The sequence below is a fragment of the Hesperophylax consimilis genome, chromosome 15 (genome assembly GCF_061612785.1).
Source record: "Hesperophylax consimilis isolate HC1 chromosome 15, BYU_Hcon_1.0, whole genome shotgun sequence".
Classification (NCBI taxonomy): domain Eukaryota; kingdom Metazoa; phylum Arthropoda; class Insecta; order Trichoptera; family Limnephilidae; genus Hesperophylax; species Hesperophylax consimilis.
In genome coordinates, this window is record NC_142850.1 from 17,959,978 (window position 1) to 17,985,416 (window position 25,439).

Here is a 25,439-nt window from a genome sequence, read left to right on the forward strand (position 1 = left end):
AATATAATAGATAGGGGAAACATTTAAAAGAATAATCGATTATTTTGACCATTTGGCATTTCAACTGTCTGCAAATTTTTTTGTTACGTTCCTGTTCCGATTGGCCGTTTTAACCTATCATATAACAATGATTCAGGTACCAAGTACCGGCAATACCAGTGGAATAGTGCCGAAAATCTTGTAAACTCAGCATAGGTTGAAAGATTTTATTGAATTTGCCATCCATCGTATTTAGATAGCGGGTCGCTCTCCGCACGGGTGAATTTCATCAACCAAAGTTCATATGTCCCCTAGTGTAAGACTATAGCACAAATATATAAATGGCCATTGATTACATTTTAACAAAGCAAAACATCAACGCACATATAGTGACTGGTAATTGGTCGTACCTACAACAAAATGAAATGATAAAAAATAAAGAGATGGTTGAGATGATGATGTAGATCAAGGCTGCCCAACCCCAGGCCCGCGGGCCACAATGTGGCCCGCGAACGAATCATAAGTGGCCCGCGTGAAACATTTTCAAAAAACCCGCCAATCCGCCAATTTGAAAAAGTGTCGCGGGCCCGCGGTAAAACAAACAATGCAGCTTGAGCGCGGTCACCAGTGTTGCCAACGACGGCGATTTATCGCTATTTAGGCTACTCAGAACGAGAATCAGCGACGAAAAAATCTAACCTGTTGAACTTACTTTTGAAACAAAAATACACCGGTTTTCGACATAATATTTTTTGCGTCGAAATGGAATCCTGTAGCCACCCCCCCCTCATGGAATTCGAAAAATTGCTGTGGGGTATCACATATGATGTTCGGGTGTGCGGAATTTTTTCTCAGCGAAGTTCCGTAACAACCCCCCCCCCATGGATTTCAAATATTTTGTGGGGAGCACTCATTTAGATTTTTTTTTTTCAAAATCGTCAATTTCCCCCAACTGCTAAAAAGGTTGGGCAGCCTTGATGTAGATGATACACACGGGGCCCAGATTATACAGTTTGACTTCAATACCCTTAGTAATAGTGAGTCATAAGGGAGTCAATGTTTATTTACTTACTAAACCCCCATCGGGCTTTTGCAAACATAGTACAAGTCGAAATGTTACATAATGAAGAAATATAAAATGGATATACGAGTAAACTAATTATGTTTTCTTTGAAGCGACACGGTGAAGTTTTGAATATTATGTAAATATATACCGAAAAGGTCGGAAGATGTATTGGCATTTCGATGAAATAGCACAAGTGGTGAGTGATACGAATATTAATGCTATGATTGTTACAGTGGAAAAGATGGTACAGTCAAGTAGATTTAACAGGGATATTATATTTAAAATTTGAGGGCAGTCGATGAAGCCATTCAGTCATTCACTCGAGCGATGGGTGTTTTCGATTTGGCTATTCGATTATGATAATTCCTCAAAATATTAATATGGGTACATATTTTTAGGTTCTATTAATTTGGCACATTATGGCAAGCGATCGCTCAAGACATTTTTGCAAACCTGCCATAATATGCCAATAATCTTTCGAGTGGTTACAAAGTATAAGAATATCATTAATCGTTATCTGGGTAGCAAATAGAGGTAGTTTTAGATTAGTGGGTTATGGAATGAGTGAGAATTGCGAATGACAAATTATACTTTCATTGATTATTATATGTAACAGTTTTTTTCATTCCGAAAGCCTTTGCCGAATTGTATTCCTAATTATTTAAAGCTATGTTGCATACCTACATGATAGAAGTTCTTACTATACAGTAGTAAGGTGGATGGGTGGATTTACTTTCGTGTTCCTACTACTAGATCCTGGTTCCCTAGTATGTATTATGTAACATACTATGGCTTAGGCTACAATTCTATTATAATTAGATTACATGCCATTAGTAACTCTTAAGCTATGTTAGCCGATGTTTTTAATTTGCCTCTATTGAAGTATAAAGCTGTTCTAATTAAAAAATTTGGCAGTGCATATTTTAATGAGGTCACTACATAACAGGTTATTTGTTTTTTTTCTTCTTAATTTTTTATTAACTTTGTACTAGTATATATTCTTATTTTTTTCAACGGTTCTTTTTGAAAATAACAGAGGGCGCCACTTCCGTTTACAACAATCCCAAACCGTACAGTCATTAATTTAATAATACTATCAGATTCTGTTATCTTGTTTACTTATTTTTCTTTATTCTTTCTTATATTGTACTATGACTGTCAATAACAATCATATATGTAAATGGAACTTATGCCGTTAATTCTAAATAAATAAATACTATAACTGTGCTACAAATTTAAAATCCTCACCAATGCAATTAAATCCACACAAATGTTGCAATCGAATACGTTTTCGAATTGTAATTTATTATAAATATTATTTATTCAAGTGTTTTAAAATGACTCTTAACTTTATAACATATTATAAAGTACTTCTTTGCAAGTCAGCTCTACTTGTATGATGCGCTACTCGTGTATTGCAATGCAATTACTGCACATTGTACGAAAATCAGATCAAGTAATTCATCACCTTCGATAGCTCAGTTGGTAGAGCGGTGGACTGTAATGTGAAAGTTGTATAGATATCCATAGGCCGCTGGTTCAAATCCGGCTCGAAGGAATCGGTTGATTTTTTGCCATAAATCAAATAAATTATAGTAACTTTTTGGCACTCGTGGTGGTAAAAGAGATCCTGTGTCTGTGGCCAGTGGCTAAACACTGTTATTTGCCTTTCAAAATGATATTTCTCAATGATAATATTTGTATTATGGCCATTCGAAATCATCCAGAAATTATTATTAATATGGAGATAATACCAGATAGTTGTTGAATAAAACCTTATTTTTAAAATAAGGTTTCTTGTTTTATCAAAATTTGCTTCATTTATTGTGAAATGTACCCCTCAAAACCTCGACATAAAAACGACATATATGAAAATGAGCGTGAGTTAAAATATATTTAATTGAACTCTTATAAAGTACAAATAGACCACGAGTAAATAAGTGGATTGTGTTGTACAACGTTATTTAATTTAATTTTTATTAATTTAATATAAAAAGATTGACAAAATTCTCGTGTTACGAATAACCTGACAATATTTGTAAATCTCCTACTACCACCTAAGTAAGCTGAAAATGTTGCTTGTATTGTGATGGAAGATTTAGCTAGCCGAGAAATTGAACACACTATGCCTGAGTGGGATCCAAACGCGATGTAAACTTAGCCACCGACCGGTCATATTATTAAAATATATTATATATGTTTTGGATTGACTGAGGATTTAATCTCCCTCCCCAGTCAACCGCTCTCACAATTGAGTCATATTAAGATTGGGTAGGACTGACATTTTTTTCGTATATTAACTGCTTTAATGTCATCCAATTTCAGAGATATGCGTATATGTCCACGATATGAGTGTTGCCATGCTTTGCGATCAATAACGAGTCTATCTTACAAGTTTCAGCTTGATCGGACGTCGGGAAGTGGGTTGATTTCCACATCCAAGATTTGCATTCATTCAATCAAGAAAACATCTCAGCTCAAAGAAATGTATTTAAAAATCGATTATCGTAAGTGAATGAACAAACTGCCTTTGGGCAGTGGGACCGTTACATCACCAATTTAGAGTATGTTGTGTAGCTTGGACATAGAGAAACTGGGAAGGAGAATGAGATTGCAAAGAGGAAGGTTTGGAGATACCTGGATATCATCTAACTAAACTAAACACGGCTGATGCCAAGTTACGTTCGTTTATATACAAATATATTTTAATGCTTTCTATATAATAAATTTTTCAAAAATAAACAAATTAGTAAATAAATATTAAGGTTAGAGGGTTATAAATGGTCATAAAAAATAATTAATGAAACACAACCAAGCAAATTATCAACTCACGTGCTATTAAAACGTGCTTCGAAGCTATAAGCATTCATATTTATCATTTGTTATTTAATTCTACATGTTCTAGGAATTATTAAGTAAGGTTCAGATTTAACGAACAACTACCTGACAACACACCCTTAAGGTGATATTTATGACAAGTGATATGATGCAGACTCTCCCACGTATGCATAAGGGGTTTGTAGGACATTTTTAAAACTGTATAATTCAATATTTGAAGTTTCTATGTGACATTTTTTAATTACAAACCTCATTCCGCTATGGCTAAGGGATATGAGAATTCAGATTAAAATAATAATTTGTTTCGTGAAGATCCGTTAACTTTTCTTCTGATTCCTATGTACCCAAATGTTACTGACGCGTACTCGAAATCTAGGCTCTACAAGGCTGGCATTTTACTCACGAGAAAGATTTGTTGGATGCTGTGAAATTATTTGCTGGTGTTTGCATTCTCTTCATTTTAAAGATCTAGTTTCATTCCCTTCCTTCCTGAACAATGCAGCATCCCCCAAGATGGCAAATGGGTCGTCTTTATGAGTGTGATAAAGCAAAGTACCAATCGTTACTTTTAAAATACGTCCGTAAAAAAATACAATGGAGGAAATTATGCCGGTCATTGTTGAATTTTTTTGTCTACATGTACCTGTGTCAAGTTTCTTTGATTTTTGGCAAAAAATAAACCGTTCCTTCGAGCCGGATTTGAACCAGCGGCCTATGGATATCTATACAACTTTCACATTACAGTCCACCGCTCTACCAACTGAGCTATCGAAGGTGATAAATTACTCGCTCTGATTTTCGTACAAAATCCACTTGTTTATTGTAACAATATAGAAAAATCGGCGAGAGGTGGCTTTCACATCAGCACCAACATTTAATCACTGAGAGTCCAGAATCTTATCACTTTAGAAGTAATTGTGTTGAATTATAAAAATAATAAATTGTTGAACATTTAAACTGAACGTAAATAAATGTTTATTTAGCACACGGGTTTAAATTCTAAACGATTTTCATAACGCCAGATGTAGGTAAGTAATATATTTTGTTAAGTTTTGGAATAACTTGATGAGTAAAACTTCATTGCCCGGGCAAGGCAAGGGCCTTGAGTTCAAGTCCTAGATGCGACAGAATCTATTATAATATTGTCTTCAATAATTAATTTATTTTATTACGAAGACAAAGACAAAACTTGGTTTCATCACATTATTGTTATATTCACAATCTACAATGTTCGCTTCATCAGGAGTAAAGTTAAATATTAAATATAGTTTACATTTGGTAGAAGGTGGGGGGGGGGTGAGAGTGGGGAAGTTATAATTATAAATTGCAATGCCATTAGAAGGGACAGACCGGTAAAGTGGGAACATATTTAAAGGAGTTTATTGTTTTTAGTATATTATTTATCTGTATTGATATTAACATTTTTCTTATTTCTAAAATTTCAAAACTATTAATGGGTGATGCCTTACATCCTGTATGCAGTATTTTTAACCTTATATTTACATCAAGGTATGATCATTTTCAATAAATTATCTGCGAACTCACTATTACTTAAGAGTACTAATAGACTAATAGAGCTCTGAAATGTTCTTTAACTCTTATATCAAAGCTTTTAGCAATCGTTACAATAAGTAATTGAGTTAAACTCCTGATTTTTTTTGGTTTCAGTATAGCTACCTTTATGAATAGTACCGGGGACATATAAAGATGCTTCTAAAATCTATTGAGTTATATTTCAATAGACTCTACATTCCTTGCAATATCAGTGTAAAATATTGTTCCCGTGCGGGAAGAAGGAAGGGGGTGTGGCGGTTGTCGATGTTGCCCGAATCTTTCCGACCGCGAACGAACTCAATAAACATGTCGAAGGTGTCCGTCGGCCGAGTTTTTTTATTTTACTGATTTTGTTAAAACCCTACTTACAGATGAAAGGTATTGCTTTCCTTGTATTTTCCAGAACGCCTTTTGAGATATTTATTTATTGCATCTCACTGTACAAGTTTTTTCTCATATAAATCGACATCACTAGGACTAAGCCTGTATCGAGGTTAACAATTTACATTTGAGTGAAGCAAAAAAGTAAAGTAATGATACATACAAACACCAAATATTTCAAAAATAATGAAAAAAATGTATTTGATGAGTTACCAGATGGGTAATTTGACAGTATATTGTAACAATTCCTAGCAAGAAACAAGTAGATAATAAAGACAGCTAGGGTGACATTCAGGTTTTAGCAAATGCAACTCATACAAAATCTTATTATTTAAGAAAGGACAAGGATGAAAAAATATCTCAAGATATCTCAGCGTGCATGTCGGCATTTTAAAGTTATCCTGACCTGTGCCCTGAGATATCTCACATCGGACAATTGGGTGGCCCATACTTAGAACGAAAAAGCTCACTCTATCTATATACCTCATTGCTAAAATCACGAAAAATCGACTTCTTTAATGGCCTATAATTTATAATTTGAAACACAAAAAAGAAACAAATATCGGTACTAGATATTTCCTGTATTTTTCATAATTTTTTTGATTGTTTTTTGTTTAGTTATTTAGTGGGTACTACTTCTGTTTGAGGCCAAATTACAAGTTTTTGTATGAAAAAAGTCGCTCCTCTTAAGCCATCAAAAATTCTTTTAATTAAAAAAATAATAATTTGCACTTACGATGTTTTATATATGGATGGATAGTTCAATAAAAAGTGTTTGTTTCTGGGTTTTTACAATGATCATATTGATGAACAAATTAAAATTGTTTGTGATGTCTCACGTTTCTTCTAATTGGTGTTTGAGATTTCAGTCGTAGTGGCCATGCTTGCTAGTTATTCCTAGAAATAAATCACTACTGCTAATAAATAATGTATAGAGTTATTAACTGATTAATTTCTTGATTTGCAAACTGGAAAGAATATATATATATATACAAGAATATATATATATATATATATATATATATATATATATATATATATATATATATATATATATATGTAAAGCTTCAGTACAGTCATAAAAAACCAAAGACTTATTTCAAATATATATATATTTTTTTTCTAAAAAGATTTTTTCTTTTCCCTAACAGTGATTTGAATGACCCACTAAACACTAAGGACGGGTTGTTTCGGAGAATTTGAACAATTCTTCAAATTTCAAAGTTAATTTTCAGGTTCTGTGAAAGATTTTTTTAATTTCTGTTTTTATTTCAGTTCTGTCAAGCAACTACCCTATGCTGATATAATAACAGAACTTGAATAGGACTTTCACAGAACCCGGAAATCAACATTGAAATTTGATGAATTGTTCAAATCTCCGAAACAACCCGTCCTAAGGACGTCATTCAACAATTCATCAAATTTCAACGTTCATTTTCAAGTTCTTTGAAAGATTTTTTCAAGTTCTGTTTTTATTTCAGTTTTGTCAAGCAACTAGCCTACGATGATATAAAAAACAGAACATGAATAAATCTTTCACAGAACCCGAAAATGAACGTTGAAATTTGATGAATTGTTCAAATTCTCCGAAACAACCCGTCCTAAGAAAATTAGAATTCTTATCACATATGATAAAAAAAGATGATTTTTTTACATCTGTCAAAGGTTTCAGAAAGCGGGGGCACCAATCAATGATACCACCAAACAACGTTCGCTTTACTTTCTTAACACGTTCACTCCAGTCTGACTTTTTTACATTCTCTTTTCTGCGTTGCTGCGATTATAATTAATGTTTATATCACTGTCTCACACACCTTCGATAGCTCAGTTGGTAGAGCGGTGGACTGTAATGTTTGATGAGTTGTTATCCATAGGCCGCTGGTTCAAATCCGGCTCGAAGGAATCTGTAAATATTTTTTTAAATATTTTTTAAAGCTGGATTTAGACCAAGAACAGAGCATTTAGTTCATGTTCACCTGGTGAAAATGTCTAGAAAACAATATTCACAACAGGTTTAGTGATGTTTAGACCAACCAATTAACCGAGCAAATACAGAACTGCGAGCGAATTCTTCGGCACCAACTCCTTATTTTTGTTTAAAGTTTAAACGATATTTTTTTTCAAATTTATTGGAATAACATTTGAAGGATATACCCACCATCTTAATATATTTAAGATATATCATTGAAAAATAAGATTATACTAATAAACCTAAACGAAACATGAAACAGGACAAGACCCAGAAAAAATAGCTGTCTCATCTGTTAATGTTCTTCTTCCTCTTCAGTGATTATTTTTCACTCAGGAATGCACTCCGGGTGGCGTTTTGGCTGTTCAATTGTTGTTGTCATGCCAATGTCGGGCGACGCAGACTTAGTAATACACCGTTAGTGCTGCTTTTATCGTTATACGTACGTCGATGAAACTAAAAGAAAAAATTACATATTGTGAAAAACAGTGAATTCAATAAAATTTCACAAAATGAAAAATTTATAAATAACATTATATTTATTACATCAGTTGAGACGCAACTTTTATTTGCAATCTTCATTTTATCTGAAAAATGTCTACCTCTGGAGAGAGGTGGTTTATTTTTACACGGTTTACACGTAGTTCCCGTGAGCACTTAGGCCATAGGCCCATTGTGCTATCTCCCATTTTACCTCAATCCTTTAACAACAACCCAGTCCCTTTAGTAAAGTTCATCAGGGTTGTCATTGGGTATGTGGCTATGTCTTCTGGTTCTACTGTATGTCTACTCAGGTATCTGAGCCTAGTTCCCACCAGGGCAGGATATTGGCACCATAGGTGAATTGGAGTCTCTTCATCCTTTTCATATTTCCTGCATCTGTTGGTGTTTTCCACTCCCAATATCTGCATGTGTCTCCTGAGATGGCAGTGTCCCGTTAGTACTGGTTTAAGAGTGTAGTCATTCTCTCCAAAGACATAGGTACCCATTTTTACGAATAGGACGTTGGTACGTTGTTCAACATTCAATTAATAAAAAATTGCAATTTTGCTATTATGCAGTTGTTGACTGCTAATTGTTGAGCAGCTAATTATATTTCGTCTTTCTGTAAATTTATGTGTGTTTTACATGTCCAGTCAATCCTGTCACAGTGGTAATCGTGTTTTATTCCGCCAGAGCGTATGACTGTTGCAACTGTTGCTAGCTGAAGTCAGAGTAATCAACATAACTTACGCGAAGTCTGCTGTTCAAAGAACAACATACTATCTACGATCTAGTGTAGAGTTATTTCACTTGGGGGTTCATGGTCAGGGTTTTGCAATGAAAAGGGGTCTATAGGCATAATAGTTTGGAAGCCACTGCTCTGAATACTTATAATCTATGTATAAATAGCTGAACCTGTAGGTAACAATAATGAGCCAGATGCTATGTTCTAACCTAAAATTATTTTAATCCTGTCACAGTTTATGATATTAAATAATACTAACTTACAGCAAAAATATTAACATTGTACTTTTGAATGTTGCAATAATTTTGTGATTATCCGTTTTAAAAAAATGAAACAATATTACTGTTTTAAACCACGTTTTTTTCGGTTTTGGAGCAACCGTTCCTTCCTTAGGGCAAAATCTCTAAATAGTACAAAACAAAGTCACTTTCCGCGTCTGTCTGTTTGTGTGCTTAGTTCTTCTAAACTACGAAACCGATTTTGTTAGAGTTTCCATTATCATCTAGAGTATTTCTTCCGGAAGCTTATATATATAATACATGCATATTATATTTACAAAAATTAGAGAAAAATCTATGTTTAGTAATCGAGTCGTATACTTTTTTTTCGGGCGCTTACACTGCTAACGCTGCACTGGCTAAACGTACTAGGAAATTGTATATCTTAAGTCCGGTATGGTATATGTCTATCTCTTAAAGATGATGATGGGTGAACATTTATTATTAAGCGTTGAAGTGGGGGTGGAGGCGTGAATAGGGATTAGTAAAGAGTGGGGAGAGGAGATAGAACGGACGGTAAATGGGAACATATCTAAGATGGTTGTGTAAGATAATATTTTGTTTATTGATATGTAATAGACTTATTATTATTGAGATATTTCTCAAAACCATAATATACATAAATAAATAGTGGTTCAAACAAAGTTCAATCATGCAACAAGTATTAAAGTTTTAATTATATATACCAAAGATATTAAAATGCTTACGCATATTTATACATCATAATTTTGAAATGTGGATGAAGCAATAGGTAAGTTATAAGTATCTAGGTATATTAATTTTTCTGTCATTATTTTTATTTCACGTTTAGTGACCACATTATAAAAATAACTAAACATAATAAAATTAATTGATCATAATAAAATTAGTTGCATACGGGTAATCAATAAAACAACCAATTATTATTTTGAAGTTATAAATACACACAAAGGTCACGAGTCATGAGATAACTGGTTATCAACTTTAATAATATAATTTAACGAGAATAAAACCGTGTTATGTTAGTGACATTTCATTCCACATGTCATTAAAATATATTTACCTAATAATTTCATACTTAATTTTTTTATGGATTTTGATAAAGAAATAAATCACGCCATATAAATATAAATAGGAACAAATAATACAATTTTAATCCTACATCGGAAGGACAAACTTTCTGAAAGCTATAGGTGGCTTACTTTTTCCTAACCATTGCAAAATTCTCATTTTGTCAACTGTTATATCGAATCTCAGTTTCGATTTTTTTAATCTAAATATCCTAATGTTATTATTAGACATCGGATTTTATGTATTGGCATATTTGAGCATTTTTGGTCGTTTCTGCATATTTAAATCTTTTTTTGGTGGTTAGTGCATATTTTAGTCTTTTTTGGTCGTTAGTGCATATTTGAGTCTTTTTTCGTCATAAGTGAATATTTGGATATTTTAAAGTTGTTAGTGTATATTTGAGTATTTTCTGTTCGTTGGGGCACATTTGTGATTTTGGATATTTAATGTTTTAGCCATTTTATTCTTTAAAAAAGTGAGCTGTTCAAATCCAACCTCATCCCCCAAGATTATTTTTTTTACGAAAGATCACACAAATATGCACACTAAAAAAGAATTTTTAGTGTGCATATTTGGACATTTTTAGTGCATATGTTTGGATGTTGTTAGTGCATATATTTGGATATTGTTAGTGCATATATTTGGACATTGTTAGTGCCTATATTTGGACATTGTTAGAGCAAATATTTGGACATTGTTAGTGCAAATATTTGACAATATTAGTGCATATATTTGGATATTGTTAGTGCATATAATCTTATATTTATTAGATATTGGTTATGCCCATTTTCTGATCCATCAAAACATGGTTACTGTTTTAATTTTATACTTGTTTTCTGTCTGAGGAGAAGATTCGTTTTTCACTTAAATGATAAAACATATGTTTTGGTATTATTCAAGATGGTGAACGAATGTCGATGGGTCTAAAGCAATGTGTATATAAACTAACCGGAATTTCTAAAACATCGATTTGGGCATTTTCGACAAAATTTTTACATATTTTTATCATTTTTATTCTTTTCATTCCGTTGATTTAACGTATTATTAATACGCTTCCACCAATACCGGATTACTAGATCAAGATTATTTTTCTAGATTTGAAATTCTGGGACTAACAACAATATATTATATGTACTCCTAATTGCACAGAATACTAGTGGACTCTAATATTATGAATTCTTCGGTGGACATCTTTGATTTATCGCTTCATAAATACAAAAGATTATTGCTGGGGAAATTCAGTTGTTTAATAATAATGTAGGTATACACAATTTTATAAACTATTCCAATGTAAAAAAAACCCTAAAGAGGTAGTAAAAAAATAGATGAACATGGACAAACGGATTTTTTAAGAGTAATGTTAAACTTGATTATTTTCAATGTTTGTTCAAATTTATAAAAATTTTAAATTAATCTTACATACCTAAAATTAAATACGAAATAGTTTGTTTAATTGACTTTAAAAATAGGACATGGTAAAAACTCGCTTCCTTTTGATCTAAATAATTAATTAAATATAAATATACTATGCAGGTTCGACAATTAAGCTAACTGATTAAATAAGGTAAATTAATATATTTGCTTGTCAAATATATAAAAGTCTCCGATATACTACAATAAGTAACTATGCAAAACCAATCAAAACGTGGGACATGACAAAAACTCAATGCAGGTATAAACTTTGGTGAAAGTGCCCATTTCCTATCTATAATTGAATGTTTTCTTTTGATTACAGCTACCAATCCAGTGTCGCTCTTGGAGTCCAACGAGCCCATCCCAGAAGAGGCAGAATCCAAGGCGGAAGTGGAGGAAGAAGAAATCGTGATCGACCGGCCTTTCCTCTTCTTCGTCATGGACGTCGTCGACAACATCGTCGTTATAGCAGGAATCGTCACTGAGCCAGAGCAACCAGAGATATTCTAAAACCACACAAAATATCACATTTGCCTTGAAACAGAGATATTGATTGTTTTTTAAAGTTGTTTATAATAATAGGGTATTTTCACAATTTTTTATGCTCGTAAAAAAATAACGGAATTTTTATTTTATTTTTACGTTTACGAATTCATTTTACACAACGAAATGTTCGTTTTTATTCGTGAATTCAGCGGCGTTGAGGTCATGCCAGGTGACGTTGGTGACAGCCATCTTACCAGCCAGTGGCCTGTTCAACGTCATGACGTTGTAGCCAATTAGAACCGTTTCGGATTGCACGATTTTATTAATGAAAATATTCAAATTAGAATAGAATCAGAAAAATATATGTTAAGGACGGTGTGTTTCACAGAATTTAAACAATTCACAGAACTCACAAATCAACTTTGAAATTAGATGGATTGTTTAAATTCCGTAAAACAACCCGTCCTAAGTTTTCTAAACATTTTTAACTATTTTTAGTTCATGAAAATACTCCATTTAACAAAATGGTCAATTTAGAAAATGTTGATAAAAGGTGGATAAAAAATAAAATTTAAGCTTTTAATTGCTTATTATAAGATTTATAGATTAAAATAATATTTATTTTTGTATGATTAGTAGGTATAGTTTAGTTATTTAATTGTGATATATTATAGACTTAAGAAAATATTTATATTCCAGAAGCATTTGATATTGACACAGTACACAAAATATGATTTATTTATTGTTAGGTTACTTATTATACAGTTTTTAATGTTTTTTATGATTAATAAAATATTTACTTTAAGAAATAATTTTCTTGTTTTTATGGTGGTTGAAAGTTATGAAAATAAATTACATATTTTTAGTAAAATAATCAGAATTAAAAAAAATAATCGGAACACACTTTTTCACACGAAACATGGTACTATCGGAAAACATGTTTTCACACGAAACATGGTACTATCGGAACACATGTTTTCACATGAAACATGGTACTTTCGGAACACATGTTTTCACACGAAACATGGTACTATCGGAACACATGTTTTCACATGAAACATGGTACTGTCGGAACACATGTTTTCACACGAAACATGGTACTATCAGAACAGATGTTTTCACATGAAACATGATACTGTCAGAACACTTGTTTTCACATGAAAAATGGTACTTTCGGAACACATGTTTTCACACGAAACATGGTACTATCAGAACAGATGTTTTCACATGAAACATGATACTGTCAGAACACTTGTTTTTACATGAAACATGGTACTTTCGGAACACATGTTTTCAAATGAAATATGGTACTGTCGGAACACATGTTTTAACATGAAACATGGTACTATCAGAATACATGTTTTAACATGAAACATGATATTCCGATAATGTTTAGTTTATAACACCATAGAAAGATTAAATTTTTTTGCTAAGCTCATTAATGGGTCGATTTAACACACCGATAAAAAGTGTTATAAAGTTATGAAAAGTGATAAAACAAAAACTAGGTTGAATAGCCTAGTTTTAATTATTTTACAAGCAATAATTATTCACCTGAAACACTCATCCACATTGTAAATCTCCTGATAAAAGATACATGACGCCAACGAGACTCGAACCCGTGTCCCTTCGATTTCCGGTCGACAGCTCTGACCACTGAGCTATGGCGGCTTATCTCTTACCCGCGAAATTATTCAATATATACTAGTGTTTCATTGAACAATTACTGCTTGTTACATTTTTCACCTGAAAACAATCAACTTTATTTTATATGAGAAAGGCATTGTAAGTGCTAACTCTCTCACTAGATGGCGTCGAGACAAATTGTCTACATTTTTAGGTGAAATACTTGAACTTGTCAAATATTAATTATTATTTTAATATAATAATTACGAATAATACGAATAATTATTGCTTGTAAATTAATTGTTACCCTTTGTGCTATGCATAAAAAATCTTGTCTTAAAAACATTAGTTTACCAAAAAAAATAATAAAGCCTAGTTTTAGTTTCATCACTTTTAATGACTTTATATCACCTTTTAAAGGTGTGTTGAATGGCCATTTTGAAGAGTTATCATGGAACCAGGAAGGAGAGAAAGTTCTGGGAAGAGAAAAGGTAGGAGGGTTGGTATGAATTTGGGGAACAATGTTTCTCCTACTGCGTCGCAATGCGTTGGGTTCAAGAGAGTCCTTCTGGACAGGTCAAAGGGTCTCACTCACCCTGGGTGAGCAGACGCATCTGCCACCTAATACATAAACCTAAACCCATCCCGGACACCCCTGCCAAGTAACAAAACGCAGTGAACCACTTGAGTAAGTTTTTAGTAGCTTAAGAATGTCGTAGTATTAAAGATATGCCATTTCCAAACATTATAGACATTGGTATTTCAGTTGTCTTCAAAAACCATCGAGATCACGTCAAATACAATAAATAAGACCATAATTATGTTCTAACTTTGTTGTAACAATTAATAGCATAATATGTATCCAGCGTGCGACTTAAACTTAAATAAATATAAATAAAAATATTTTTTACGTTTTTTGTTATATTATTTTTATTTTTTTATTTTTTTTAAACTTCCGATTTAGTTGTCCGGGTTAAGTCTTCCCCAAAGGAAAAACTTAACCCTTCCACTCACTTTTCCACAAATGATCAGCTAGTCAATCAACACTATGTAAGTGCATTATATAAGTAAAATAAATACAAAACAATACAAGTACAACAACACGTCAAATCACCAGATATCAAATGGGAAAAAAAATTCACCGTCTCCAGATATTTTCATATCAGAGGGTTCGGCTCGGTAGAACTTCTAACAGGGCCTATAAATCCTACTGATCCCTCAACATAAATATTTAAAAAATCTTTTGTTATCCTACATGTATTCAAAATGACCGACTTTTGCATCTTTATATATAAATTTTTTGATAGATCTAATACGCCTAAATTTTTAATTAGAGAGCTAGGTATAATGCCAGTAGCCGAAATAACGAATGGTAATATTTTTATAGTCTGAGAATGCCAAATTCTTTTTATTTCATTTCCTAAATCTGTGTATTTTCTTATTTTTTCACTAACAGATTTTTGAATATTACAGGAATTTGGAATAGCAACATCAATGATATAAGTTATTTTTTTAAATAATATTATTATTTAATAATATTTTTTTTTTAAACTTCCGATTTAGTTGTCCGGGTTAAGTCTTCCCCAAAGGAAAAACTTAACCCTTCCACTCACTTTTCCACAAATGATCAGCTAGTCAATCAACACTATGTAAGTGCATTATATAAGTAAAATAAATACAAAACAATACAAGAACAACAACACGTCAAATCACCAGATATCAAATGGGAAAAAAAAATTCACCGTCTCCAGATATTTTCATATCAGAGGGTTCGGCTCGGTAGAACTTCTAACAGGGCCTATAAATCCTATTGATCCCTCAACATAAATATTTAAAAAATCTTTTGTTATCCTACATGTATTCAAAATCACCGACTTTTGCATCTTTATATATAAATTTTTTGATAGATCTAATACGCCTAAATTTTTAATTAGAGAGCTAGGTATAATGCCAGTAGCCGAAATAACGAATGGTAATATTTTTATAGTCTGAGAATGCCAAATTCTTTTTATTTCATTTCCTAAATCTGTGTATTTTCTTATTTTTTCACTAACAGATTTTTGAATATTACAGGAATTTGGAATAGTAACATCAATGATATAAGTTATTTTTTTAATTTTGTCATGTAAAACTATATCGGGTCTATTATGACTAATCGCTCGGTCTGTTAGTATAGTTTTATCATAATATATTTTATAAAATTCGTTTTCTAAAAATGAATTTGGTTCGTATTCATAATATGGTACTACATTACGGCAGTCAATCAAGTTATGTTTAATTACCAAATTTTGGTGAATTATTTTTAAAACTTGATTGTGCCTAAATGTATACTCGGACGGTGCTAATATAGAACATCCCGATATAATATGTTCTATAGTTTCCGGAAAAGCCAAACATTTTCTACACAAATCATCAATTTGATTTGTATCTTTGATTATATGCTTTCTATAATTTTTAGTATTAATGACTCTATCCTGAATGGCAAGCATAAATCCTTCTATTTCTGCGCTCAACTCTCCAATACTCAACCATTTGTTTGACGAAATTTTGTCAACATACGTTTGGTTGAGATAATTGAAGTGTTTTGCGTGTAAAATTTTATTTGACCAGGAATCTAATAATTCCTGGTTGGGATTTATAAAAATGTTGGCATTCTCATCGTATAAATTTAAAGGTGTAATATTTCTATCTGCCTTGCAAATTATTTTGTGCATTTCTGAGCTATGAGCTTTCCTATGGAAAAAAGTTCTTAGCATTTCTACCTGATTATGTTTCAAAGAAGTTATTTTGACTATACCTCTACCTCCTAAATTTCTAGGTAAATTAACTCGTTCTATAGCTGAATTTGGATGATGGCAATTAAACTTTGTTAGCGTAGTTCTAATTAATCTTTCTAAGTTATCTAAATCTGTATTAGACCATTTAATTATGCCAAATGAGTACGTTAATAGAGGTATTGCCCAAGTATTTATTGCTTTTACTAAATTTTTAGCAGATAGATTGCATTTTAAAATTTTCCTGATCCTAGTTTGAAATTTAATCCTAATATCATTTTTAATACTACTATGGTCTAATCTATTTGATTGTGGGTATCCTAAATACTTATAAACCTCATCCCTTTTCATACTAGTAATTTGGAAATTTCTAAATATACTCTCGTCCCCATCTACAATTTTGCCTTTCTCTATATGGATCGTTCTACATTTATCTAAACCAAAAGTCATTTTGATATCATCTGAAAAGTTTTTAACTACCTCGATCATTTTCTCTAAATTTCGTTCAGAATTCGAAAATAATTTTATGTCATCCATATATAATAAATGCGAAATTGTACTACTCTCCCTTGTATTACCCTTAACTTTTATTCCAAACTTGCTTTTAATTAACATTTTAGATAGAGGATTCAATGCTAAACAAAACCAAAGAGGACTCAATGAGTCTCCTTGAAAAATTCCTCTTTTAATTGAAATGCCCGGTATTACTATTTTCTTACCTTTTAAATTGATAAGTAAATTGGTATTCCAAAAGGACATAATATTTTCCAGAAAGCTAATAATAATAGGGTTAATTTTATATATAGTTAATACTTTGATCAGCCACGAGTGCGGGACACTATCGAAAGCCTTTTGGTAGTCTATATAGCAAGTATGTAAATTACGTTTTCGAGTTTGAATCTGTTTTAGAATTACAGAATCAATAACTAATTGTTCTTTACATCCCATATGTTTTCTGCGACAACCTTTTTGTTGTTCAGATAAAATATTTTTTTCATCTAAATGAGTATATATTAAATCTGTCAAGCAAGAGGTTAATATTTTGTATATTGTCGGTAAACATGTAATGGGTCTGTACTGAGAGGGATTATTAATATTTTCGCTTTTGGGCAACATATAAGTAATGCCCTTAGTTAGAAAATTTGGAAAATTTTGTGGTTGACTGACAAATTTTGAAAGATTTTTTGCCAAAAGAGGATGTAAAGTAGTTAGACGTTTGTACCAAAAATTATGTATCCAATCGCAACCCGTGGCTTTCCAATTATGAGTATTTTTAATAATTTTGGTTAACAATTCAACAGATATATTAGAAAAACTCATTTGTTCAATGCCTGAAAAATTGAGTTCTTCATTTTCTATCCAGGGACTTGACTCGTTATGTTTTATATCTTTACTCCAAATTTTAGTCCAAAAATCGCGCATATCTGATTCAGATGGCAACGGAATATTATTATTCGAAATAATATTTTGTTTATCGTCAAGTTTGGAATAAAATATTTTTTCATTTTTATGGAATAATCTGTTATTATTTTTTTTATTATACGTATAATTATATCTTTTTAATCTACTAGCTTTTACGCCTAATTTTTGTTTTAATAAATCCAATAAATCATTGATTATATTTTCATTATTATGACTATCTATATTATAACCAAATTTTCTCCCAATTTCATCTACATGTCTCAAAATTTTCCTACTTCTATTCCCATTTTTATATTCTATTACTCTAGCTATGTTACTTCTTAAAAATACTACATCATTTTCTAATCTGATCTGCCATTCTGGTTTACTATGACTATATGATCTATCATCAGAGGATGATAATTTGATTCCTAACTTATTACAAACAGTAATAGCAGTAGCATATACTATTGTATGAAGATCTAAAAAACTAATTTCGTCAAATATGATTTTTGGTAAAATTATGTTATTTAATTCAAAAATTAATTTAGATAATTTCTTTGACGTATGTAATTTTGGTAATTTTGGTCTAACTGTTGGCTCTACATCTATATATCTTTTTATATTATTATGAAGTAAGTTAGCTAATTCTACTACATTATCATCAACAAAGTTTAAATTTGCAATGTTGATTTCCTTAAGATTATAAATAACGTCTAAGTTATTTGAATCTATTGAATATTAATATTATTAATAATATTATTATTATTAATAAATTTTATTTGATTCCTGGTCAAATAAAATTTTACACGCAAAACACTTCAATTATCTCAACCAAACGTATGTTGACAAAATTTCGTCAAACAAATGGTTGAGTATTGGAGAGTTGAGCGCAGAAATAGAAGGATTTATGCTTGCCATTCAGGATAGAGTCATTAATACTAAAAATTATAGAAAGCATATAATCAAAGATACAAATCAAATTGATGATTTGTGTAGAAAATGTTTGGCTTTTCCGGAAACTATAGAACATATTATATCGGGATGTTCTATATTAGCACCGTCCGAGTATACATTTAGGCACAATCAAGTTTTAAAAATAATTCACCAAAATTTGGTAATTAAACATAACTTGATTGACTGCCGTAATGTAGTACCATATTATGAATACGAACCAAATTCATTTTTAGAAAACGAATTTTATAAAATATATTATGATAAAACTATACTAACAGACCGAGCGATTAGTCATAATAGACCCGATATAGTTTTACATGACAAAATTAAAAAAATAACTTATATCATTGATGTCGCTATTCCAAATTCCTGTAATATTCAAAAATCTGTTAGTGAAAAAATAAGAAAATACACAGATTTAGGAAATGAAATAAAAAGAATTTGGCATTCTCAGACTATAAAAATATTACCATTCGTTATTTCGGCTACTGGCATTATACCTAGCTCTCTAATTAAAAATTTAGGCGTATTAGATCTATCAAAAAAATTATATATAAAGATGCAAAAGTCGGTCATTTTGAATACATGTAGGATAACAAAAGATTTTTTAAATATTTATGTTGAGGGATCAGTAGGATTTATAGGCCCTGTTAGAAGTTCTACCGAGCCGAACCCTCTGATATGAAAATATCTGGAGACGGTGAATTATTTTCCCATTTGATCTCTGGTGATTTGACGTGTTGTTCTTGTATTGTTTTGTATTTATTTTGCTTATATAATGCACTTACATAATGTTGATTGACTAGATGATCATTTGTGGAAAAGTGAGTGGAAGGGTTAAGTTTTTCCTTTGGGGAAGACTTAACCCGGACAACTAAATCGGAAGTTAAAAAAAAATAATAATATTATTATTTAAAGAAGAGTATATCAGATAACGCATTAAATAAACTGCCAGTAAGCCATAGGATATTTAGGTAAATAAATAGGATTTAAAAAAAAAATTATTTGAGGACCCCAGTAACCAAGGTAAACAACAATATTTGACATTCATTTGAAAAAAATAAAAATATATTTTTATGTTGATAACGTTTTTCTGGAATATAATATATCATAGATTCGTAATGTTGAAAGGTAGTTGAATTAGAAATTATAGATTTGTTATGTCGAAAGGTAGTTTGATTAGAATATTTAATTTGGTCACATTGAAAATTATTTATTGATTTGGTTACTGGAATGAAGTAGTAAAGATACAATCATCTCCAAGTTGTTTTGCAAAATGACAACAATGTCATTTGCAACCAACGTAGATGAACAGGGGATTATTATGTCATCTGTACAGATGAACATGGATAGTCTAAGACCCCAAAAAACAAAAGCAGGTATTCCTAGACAACGTATGAAATGGACGAACGATGTCAATATGTTCATTGTTCGTTCATATTTTTATGTAACCAAAGTAGAAACAGATATGTTGTTATATAGGAAAAAATTACATTTACTTTTCTCACAAAATTATCCGATTGCCCAAGTAAGCGAACAAAGATTAGCAGACCAAAAGCGAGCTATTTTCAAAAATAATTTAATTTCTGTAGTCACATTAGAACAGATTAAAAGAGAAGTAGCAGATAGATTGCAAAGGGGAAATAATTTAGAACAAATTAACACAAGTAACAATGTCATATCAGATGCATTGAATGTAGATAGTTTGGATAATATTCTAGTCGAAATGTCCAATGATATTACAGTAGATTCAAATAACTTAGCCGTTATTTATAATCTTAGGGAAATCAACATTGCAATTTTAATAATATTATTATTATTTCATTCATAAAAACAGCTTATTTATAAAAAAATCTGAAACTTCCGATTTTATGTCCGGGTTAAATCTTCCCCATAGGAAAAATAAACCCTTCCACACACTTTTCCACAAATGATCATCTAGTCAATCAACATTTTGCAAGTGAATTATATAAGCAAAATAAATACAATACAATACAAGAACAACACGTCAACTCACCCGAGATAATATGGGAAAATATCAGAGGGTTCGGCTCGATAGAACTCCTAACAGGGCCTATAAATCCTACTGATCCCTCAACATAAATATTTAAAAAATCTTTCGTTATCCTACATGTATTCAAAATGACCGACTTTTGCATCTTTATACATAAATGTTTTGATAGATCTAATACGCCTAATTTTTTAATGAGAGAGCTATATGGTAATATTTTTACAGTCTGAGAATGCCAAATTCTTTTTATCTCATTTCCTAAATCTGTATTTTCTGTATGTATGAATTATTTAATTATTATTATTACGCGTGATAGCTGTTTCACCTTCCGAATGCAATATCAAACTGTGGTGAGGCCACTTGCAGACGATCTGTTTGCATGTATTACTACTGTATATGTACATACAATGTAAATCAAAGTACCTACTGAACATTTTATTACCGACGACTTTATTGATTTTCGAGTTAATTCTGGGAAATTATTTGTTTACATATAATATTATAATTTCCGTCAATTTACTCGGAAATCAATAAGGGCTTAGGTAATATAATTAAAAGCAATTTGATTTAAATTATGAGTACGTACATAGAAGTAATATAAATCGAACATCTGTAACTGACCTCACCACAGTTTGAAAATGGATCAAATCTGTAAGTGACCTCACCATAGTTTGATAATGGATCAAATCTGTAAATGACCTCACCCCAGTTTGATAATGGATCAAATCTGTAAGTGACCTCAACACAGTTTAATAATGGATCAAATCTGTAAGTGACCTCAACACAGTTTGATAATGGATCAAATCTGTAAGTGACCTCAACACAGTTTTATAATGGATCAAATCTGTAAGTGACCTCAACACAGTTTCATAATGGATCAAATCTGTAAGTGACCTCACCACAGTTTGATAATGGATCAAATCTGTAAGTGACCTCATCACAGTTTGATATTGGATCAAATCTGTAAGTGACCTCACCACAGTTTGATAATGGATCAAATCTGTAACTGACCTCACCACATGTCCCAGAAAGCGAAATAATGATTACAAAGCAGAAAATGTTTATAAATAAACTGATTTAAAAAAAAAAATCAATATCTATAATATAGAATATGTTTAAACATTAAATTAAAATGGAGTTCTTCATATTCTACATTGTTGACAGTAAATAATTTTTACATTTGATATTTTAATGTCCTGTTATCAAAATGTGGCTAGTATCGCAAATAAAATACATGTGGAAAAAAGGTTACACAATCAAAATGCTATGACAATCGTAGGTTGGAGCTTCAGAAGCAATCCCATAGATGTCGTTGGTGCGACTAAATAGTAGAAGTTGGGAAAAATAATAAAAATGGAAACCAAAACAAATATATTAATATCCTCTCCATAAGCAAATTTTAGAACCGGTGTTTTCAATATTTGTAAAATAGAAATTGCGTTTAACAATAAATAATACTTGCAATATTATGAAGAATATATTTTAACAGTGGCCATCCGAAGTGCAATCGAAGAATAAAAAGGAATAAAAAACTTCACCCATCGATTAATTCTATGTTGGTCTTTTCCATATTGATTATAGCTAGTCATTCATCATTACTTCCATTCATTATGGCGTCTACCATAAAAAAGTATATTCAAAAGACAAGAAAAAAAATGTATCCGGCCTATAAAACTGATTTTGAGTTCAAAATCTTCTACTTACGAACCTCCTTTCGTTTAGGGTTTTATTGTATAATATGGAAAATTAATTTCTTTGGAAATGATCGTCAAAAATTTAAATGTTAGTCTCTGAACTTCGCAAAATAAAATAAAACACACCTTTTGTCGAAGATTGAAAACAGGATACGGGTGTTAAACGGGAATTTAAACCTTATCGCCATGTAGAAATGTGGAGATCCGTAAAGAGAGCAAGACTGATGTAAGCGTAATGAGTAAGATCAAGAAAGGGAGGCTTAGATGGTTTGGGCATGTAGAGCGAATGAGCGAAGAAAGGAGTGTAAGGAAAATTTATTATGCAAATGTAAATGGTAGCAGAAGTCGGGGACGCCCGAGCAAAGTCACGACCAAGTGAATCAGATACCTAAGTCAGGCCATGTCAAGAGTCAGAATAATAGAAGAGTATGTATAAGACGATTTATGAATGTGAATGAGGCAAGGAATGTGTGCCAAGACCGAGTTGTTTGGCGGTCCATCCTCTGCCTTCCCATGCGGGAAACGGCGTGATGGTTAGTTAGTTAGTTTTTAGCCATCTACACAAGGAGGCTTATTGTTAGCGGCCCGATATAACAAATTTCTCTAAATTTGAGAGTAAATGTAAACTTGCACGGTTTACCGTTAAGGCGAAGCTTAATGCTAAATCACTATTTTGATCAATTTCTATAACGAATCGGTGTATATTATGAATACCAAAAAATATGCTTTAGATAAATTGAAGGCTTTCCTATCGTTTCGCTTGAGTAGAATACAAATAAAAAATAAATTACTCAATAAAATATATAAATGTAAGCTACTAAAAATAACACTGCGTAATGTCACCGTGGTTATTCAATCTATACATGGATAATTGTATGCAAGAATTGAAAGAGGTGGGATTGGGCGCGAATTTGAATAATTTTAAAGTATGTTGCCTGTTGTATGCTGATGATGCGGTGCTGATTGCTAATAGTATAGATGATCTACAGTCTCTCGTGTCTAGGATGAACGAAGTATGCATGAAGAATGAGTTAATGATGAATGTAAGTAAGTCTAAAGTAATGGTGTTTGAAAGAGAGAGTACGAAAACAGTGTGCAATATAATTGTGAATGGGGAATATTTGGAGCAGGTGGATGAGTTTGTGTATTTAGGAAGTATGTTTACGAGAGATAGGAAGGCTGACAGAGATATCGAAAGAAGGGTAAATGCAGGTAATTCCGTTAATGGAGGACTAAACGCCGTAGGCGCTAACAAAAAATTGTCCAAAGAAGCGAAGTTAGCAGTCCACAACGGAGTGCTGGTACCTACCTTGATGTATGGAAGTGAGGCATGGAACTGGCAAAGAAAGGATGAAAGTAGATTAAATGCTGTTGAAATGAGATCCCTGAGGCGTATGTGTGGTAAAACCATGTTTGATCGTGTGAGGAATGTGGAGATCCGCAAAGAGTGCAAGGCTGATGTAAGCGTAATGAGTAAGATTAAGAAAGGGACGCGTAGATGGTTTGGGCATGTAGAGCGAATGAGCGAAGATAGGAGTGTAAGGAGGATATATGATGCAAATGTGAATGGTAGCAGAAGTCGGGGACGCCCGAGGAAGACATGGCACGATCAAGTGAATCAGATACTCGAGTCGGGCCATGTCAAGAGTCAGAATAATAGAAGAGTATGTATGAGACGATGTATGAATGTGAATGAGGCAAGGAGTGTGTGCCAAGACCGAGTTGTTTGGCGGTCCGTCCTCTCTGCCTACCCCTGCGGGGAAACGGCGTGATGGTTAGTTAGTTAGTTAGTTAAAAATAACACTTTTTCAATAGAAATGTATGAACACGTAAAGTAACACACCTTAAAAATACAGTATTATAGCTAAGATTATTTGTGACAGTTTCACTTGATTCACTTTTTTGTTTTCTTATAAAATTATTTACAAAATAAATAAAAACCAGTTTTGGTCATGAAATCGAACGTTTCTAGACTCCGTTTGTCAAGCAATTTTAATGTTTATTACCTACAATATAAGGTATACCAAGAATATACACATTTTTGGCCTGTAGCTTCCTCTTAAAGCGCCACGAGAATGTTTGTGTGAAATATGTCTTTCTGATTTTAAAACGCACATATGGAATTCATTAAGAAATCGCTCTCGGGACGTATTTGTTGTTTATTTTAGTTTCTTACCTCCATTCAAGATGGTAGCCGTGTTTGATGGTACCTTTTTATTCCGCCAGGATGCATGAGGTCTGCGACTTTTGCGAGCTAACAAGCGGGAGTAAAACACTACGCGAAGTTTACTGTTCACTGAACTATTAGTATAATATACCTACCTAAGTATTATATTTAAATAATATATGTTATCAGTATTATCACCCGTGCAACCGCAATTGTTCAGAAGTAACACCAAATACGTACAAAATTATTATCATTTACACGATTTGGCTTTATTTATTGTAAGTAATGCCTAAATAAAATGTGCAATATTAAAATAGTTTACCTTATTTGGATAAGTTCATGATGATCAACATGGGTGTAGCGATCGTAGATTCATATAGATTGTCTCGCCAAAGGTAAACAATACGAGCTACTTGTCTATGGACTACCGACGTCTGGAAACTACCTAACACAATAATATTTTAGTTTGGCGAAGTACCCAAAAATTATTGGTTAACTATTATATCCGTAAATAAGGCACACAAGATATCCATAGATAATATTTAAATATGTACAACGGAGATGAGC

General features: G+C 31.9%; 1 protein-coding gene and 3 non-coding genes across 4 annotated transcripts in view; 3 read left to right on the forward strand and 1 right to left on the reverse strand.

The window, feature by feature from the left end:
- Spn100A (Serpin 100A) overlaps positions 1–13,054 on the forward strand; it is a 37,301-nt gene extending 24,247 nt beyond the window's left edge. Inside the window, exon 7 of the mRNA XM_089640288.1 lies at positions 12,079–13,054. Coding sequence (XP_089496414.1) covers positions 12,079–12,266 — 188 coding nt within the window. The 3' untranslated portion in view covers positions 12,267–13,054. The remainder of the gene's footprint in view (positions 1–12,078) is intronic.
- Positions 2,513–2,603, forward strand: TRNAY-GUA (transfer RNA tyrosine (anticodon GUA)). The gene is given in 2 exon segments: positions 2,513–2,549; positions 2,568–2,603. It is a non-coding gene; the product is annotated as a tRNA-Tyr (tRNA).
- TRNAY-GUA (transfer RNA tyrosine (anticodon GUA)) lies at positions 4,568–4,658 on the reverse strand. Its single transcript is given in 2 exon segments — positions 4,568–4,603; positions 4,622–4,658. It is a non-coding gene; the product is annotated as a tRNA-Tyr (tRNA).
- Positions 7,632–7,720, forward strand: TRNAY-GUA (transfer RNA tyrosine (anticodon GUA)). Its single transcript is given in 2 exon segments — positions 7,632–7,668; positions 7,685–7,720. It is a non-coding gene; the product is annotated as a tRNA-Tyr (tRNA).
- Positions 13,055–25,439: the final 12,385 nt, after the last annotated feature.